We start from the raw sequence: 5000 nt of genomic DNA, 5'->3' as shown, positions 1-5000 counted from the left end.
TGTGTGTGTGTGTGTGTGTGTGTGTGTGTGTGTATGCATATGTGTGAATGCGTGTGTATGCGTAGTTGTGGAGGTGAGACTGAGGGCAGTGTGTGTGTGTGTGTGTGTGCGTGTGTGTGTCTGTGTGTGTGTGTGTGTGTGTGTGCGTCAGGTGAATAATTCAACTCCTCAGCCAACATGTCCATAGTGAGAAGTGAGGGCCACAAATAGCACACACACACACACACACACACACACACACACACACACACACACACACACACACACACACACACACACACACAGGTGCTATATCAGCAATTTCCTGTCTGACACAGGACCACTGGAGACGGCTGGGTGTCTTGGGTCATTAGATCAGGAGGTCAGGAGGTCATGACCTTTAGCCTGCTAGCCCACGGCGACCTTTAGCCTCCTTACACCTGCTAAGCACTCGCAGCCTATGATGCTACACGCTAGCACAGCTAACACATAACACATACACACAGCAACCCATGATGCTGAACTAACGCTGGACAGATGATTGCAACAGTAGCCAGATAAACATGGGCTGTGTTGTTGTTGTTGTTGTTGTTGTTGTTGTTGTTGTTGTTGTTGTTGTTGTTGGTGGTGGTGGTGGTGGTGGTGGTGGTGGTGGTGGTGGTGGTGTCATGTACAAAGCTCGTCATGTAGTACACTTAGCTATTGTTGTCTACAGTGCCGTTGCATTGCAGGGCAATAAAGCAACATCACAACCAACCGTGTTGGTGCAGATATTCCTGACTCGCCAGATGATTTTCCTATGAACATTTTCACGGAATAGAATGCACATTTTGGAATTCAAATGTGGGAAAAAGAATATCCTGCACGAGACCTCTGCTGTGCCAAACCTCTTGAGCCAGGTCCAGTAGTAGCTTCTGTGCCTTTGTGGCTTTTCTACATCCCATTAAACCTTTTCCATCACTTCTGTAGCGATACAACTTCCCTCAAAAGCATATATTCTGAGCGAATTAACGTAGTGCAATGAAACTGACATTAGAGCGATATAACCGTTTTTCCATCACATGTGTCGCACTAACTCAGTGATGTAAATCACATTAAAGCGAATCATTGTGTTGATGAAAAAAGGGCTAGTGTGTTGGCCTAGATGTGTTGCTTGCATAAAGGGGCCGTTGAAAAGGCTCTTCTTTTATTGCGCTGCAAGTGAGGGTGTTACGTGCCTGAGGTGCTTTGTGCTGTTCTGATGTGCTGCATCAACCTGGGCTACCTTTGATCACATTTCATCTGTACTGTACCCGAGTGGGCGCAACCTACATGGTGTGTGTGTGTGTGTGTGTATGTGTGTGTGTGTGTGTGTGTGTGTGTGTGTGTGTGTGTGTGTGTGTGTGTGTGTGTGTGTGTGTGTGTGTGTGTGTGTGTGTGTGTGTGTGTGTGTGTGTGTGTGTGTGTGTGTGTGTGCGTACATGTACAAATTATGTGAGAGAGAGACAGACAAAAAGAGAGAGCGAGAGAGAGAGTGATAGAGAGAGTGTGTTCACGTGTGCTGTGTGTATGTGTGCTGTGTGTACATGTGCTGTGCATGTGTGTGTGTGTGTGTGTGTGTGTGTGTGTGTGTGTGTCTGTTTGTCTGTGCGTCTGAGTGTCTACACATGCCATGTACTTCTGGCTGAGTTGTGCAACTTGACGGGTACTCGTACATGCACTCCTAGGTGTGTGTGTGTGTGTGTGTGTGTGTGTGTGTGTGTGTGTGTGTGTGTGTGTGTGTGTGTGTGTGTGTGTGTGTGTGTGTGTGTGTGTGTGTGTGTGTGTGTGTGTGTGTGTGTGTGTGTGTGTGTGTGTGTGTATGGGTGTGTGTATACAACATGTGTGCATGTCCGACTGTTTGTGTGTGCGTTCATTAGCCTTGCCTCTGGCTCTCGTTGCGCATGTAGCCCGGCGGGCACTCGTGCATGCACTCCCCGGCGTGTATGACGAAGCGCTCGGACTCGGGTTCGCTGGCGAGGTGCACGCCGGCGCACATCTCCTGGCTGATGCAGCGCCAGCCCTCGAAGCGGAAGCTGCCGGCAGGGCAGTCGGCCACGCAGCGGCCCTCGTGCTCGTAGTTCAGGCACGCCGCACACGCCCGGTCGTTCGCCGCCACGCTGCAGCCGCCCAGACACTGGGGGTGGCAGCACGCGCCCGACTCCGTACACGCGCGCCCACACACAGCCGGGCACACTGCGGTAGGAGGACAGGGAGAGAGAGGGAGAGAGAGAGAGAGAGAGCGAGAGAGAGAAAGAGAAAGAGAGAGAGAGGGAAGATTAAACGTTAGTTTTATGACTGATACAGGCCTACAGTAAAAAAGGGAATGTCCCACTTCACACAGAAACCTGCGCCAGATGAGTTTCAAAAGCCGCATGCAGAATATGCACACAGAATATTTTCCCCGTAGGTATTAAAAGTGCAAGTATGCTCATGAAATCCAGAGTGTTTTTGGTCTTAAAAGCAGAGTGTTTGGCCAAACATCTGGCAGCTTCTGTGGTAGCAAGTGTAGAAACTGTTTCAGAAAACAGCAGAAACAACTGTAGAAAGGTAAAGCATTCCTCCCACTGTTCCCACCACAGATGTATACTACAAAAAGCACAAACAGCAGGGCTACCACAGCCAGGTCCAGGTGTGACTGCTCTGTCCCATTTAGGGAATGTGCCTTTAGTCAGGTTGTATTCAGGCTTACAGATCCTCTGCCACAATTCCCAGCACAATTAGAGAATTACCAACATTAAATTCATTTGGTAAACAGATAAAATCAACTAGTGGATAATCATCACAGTCAACATAACTCTACATACAGTAGTTGCTATTGGTAGTCGTTTTTGAATCTTTACTTATTTGTGTATTATTCATTTGTGTGCAATGTTTTTCACTTTTTAATTTTACAATGTGTGCAATATTTGTTTTTATTTATTTATTAAGGAACATCTAACCTGTCAAGTGACAAAGGATGGAAATGAGCTTAATGGCTGTAATCTTCTATATTTTGCATTTGTTTTAAATGTTATTAATATATGCTAACTTCAAACTTCAAACTGTTGCACATACTGTGATAAATGTGTGTGCGTGTGTGTGTGTGCGTGCCCGTGTGTGTGTATGTGTGTGTGTGTGTGTGTGTGTGTGTGTGTGTGTGTGTGTGTGTGTGTGTGTGTGTGTGTGTGTGTGTGTGTGTGTGTGTGTGTGTGTGTGTGTGTGTGTGTGTGTGTGTGTGTGTGTGTGTGTGTGTGTGTGTGTGTGTGTATGTGTGTGTGTGTGAGCGTGTGTGTGTGTGTGCGCGCGTGTGCATGCATCAGATATACATAAATACATAAAAATACATAAATCCTCTGCTGAAGTTTCTCTGTTCCTAGAAAGCAATACAGCCAGTGCTAAACGCTCATGACATTCCTGGTAGTTATAACACACTGGTGGCAGTTATTGTGCTTCAGGAGATACATATCATGAGATGACAGGAGTTATGCCCACGCTTACGACACATGCAGCCAGGGGACACGCAGCGTCAGATTACCAGATTAACACGCAGGCTAGATATGGCTGCAGCGCAGGGGCCTCCGCCTGCCAGGCCGTCCCTGATTGGCCAAAAGGGGGAAAAACACAATCATTGTGTTCTGAATGATGACAAGATGTGAGGTGTGAAAACTTTGCCTGCTGTGTCAGCTAGTCTTCAATCTTGCTCATCTCCCTTCCACAGTTGGCCGACATGTTATCCTTCATTCGTTCCTCGAGATGAGGACATAGTCCATGTACGATCATTTTGTTCTGAGAATTTTCCTTCCGCGCAGGGCTACAGCAATCTGTGGCCTGGGGGGACCCGGGCCATCTTCATATGGACATGCACACAAGCTGCATGTCCTTCTTTCTTCCCTTTCTTTCCTTTCATTTACATTTGTTAACTTTGTGAAGCACATTGAGTTGCACCTGTGGAGGAAATGCGCTATATAAATAAACTTGCCTTGCCTTGCCTTGCCTTACATGAGGGCCTGGGCTATTATGTAGGATCTTTTTTCATATACCGGTATATAATATTCTTGGCTTTTTATGCATTTTTTTACTTGAGAGGATAGTCGAGACAGGGACGGGAATTGAGTGGGGAGAGAGTGAGATGGGTATAGGCAGAGAGAGTAGAGAGAGAGAGAGGTTCCATTGGCCCATTGTTTCCTGGTTCTATTATTGCAAAGGGGAGGGGGGGAATTCCCCCTTTAGGCAGACCTAGGCAGACCTAAGGACTGTTCTATTCAATGCTAGGAGCATTATGACACGCCCCTTTAGGCAGACCGGAACCTGGTCATGTTAGGTGCCCATAGCAACCTATTATGTTGGCATATCTCTATATACTTAAAGAATCTCTGGTATAGGGTTGACAAAGGACCCGGGCCTGAATCGAATTCGGGTCGCCGGTGTAGCAGCCCAGTGCCATAGTATCAGAGCCACGGTGGGGCCGTTATGGCGTATCGTTGATTGTCTCTGCATCCTTGTGGGCTGCTGACGACAATGTTAACTTTGTTGTCTTTTCCGTGCTTCTTACTTTTTCATAGTAAGGCTGTTCACTGCATTTCAACTTTCCAGGACTTCACCCAACCACGCTGCTCTGCTCCCTAATGTGGATTCGTGAACTTCATAAATTCATTCATGAGCTTTCTGTGTTTCTAGAGAGCACTCAGAGAGGGCTACAGGAGGACATTACATACACACAACACACCAGTGACACACACACACACACACACACACACACACACACACACACACACACACACACACACACACACACACACACACACACACACACACACACACACACACACACACACACACACACACACACACACACACACATCATGCAAATTAAACATACACTTCACTCCAATGACAAACACACACATTGTGCATTTTAAACACACACATCACAGAAGGCAAGCCAATATTGGGGACCTCTGAGATGTTTTGGGTTGTGTGTAATGTGTGGGTGTATCTGTATTTGTATAGAATGTAGTATG

General features: G+C 47.0%; 1 protein-coding gene across 2 annotated transcripts in view; it reads right to left on the bottom strand.

The window, feature by feature from the left end:
* igf1ra (insulin-like growth factor 1a receptor) overlaps positions 1-5000 on the bottom strand; it is a 170120-nt gene that overhangs the window by 57993 nt on the left and 107127 nt on the right. For both annotated transcript variants that reach the window (XM_063197472.1, XM_063197471.1), the window contains exon 3: positions 1884-2193. In XM_063197472.1, coding sequence (XP_063053542.1) covers positions 1884-2193 — 310 coding nt within the window. The remainder of the gene's footprint in view (positions 1-1883; positions 2194-5000) is intronic.

This window comes from Engraulis encrasicolus, chromosome 4 (assembly GCF_034702125.1).
Source record: "Engraulis encrasicolus isolate BLACKSEA-1 chromosome 4, IST_EnEncr_1.0, whole genome shotgun sequence".
Classification (NCBI taxonomy): Eukaryota; Metazoa; Chordata; class Actinopteri; order Clupeiformes; family Engraulidae; genus Engraulis; species Engraulis encrasicolus.
This window is presented reverse-complemented; position numbering and strand designations above follow the sequence as displayed.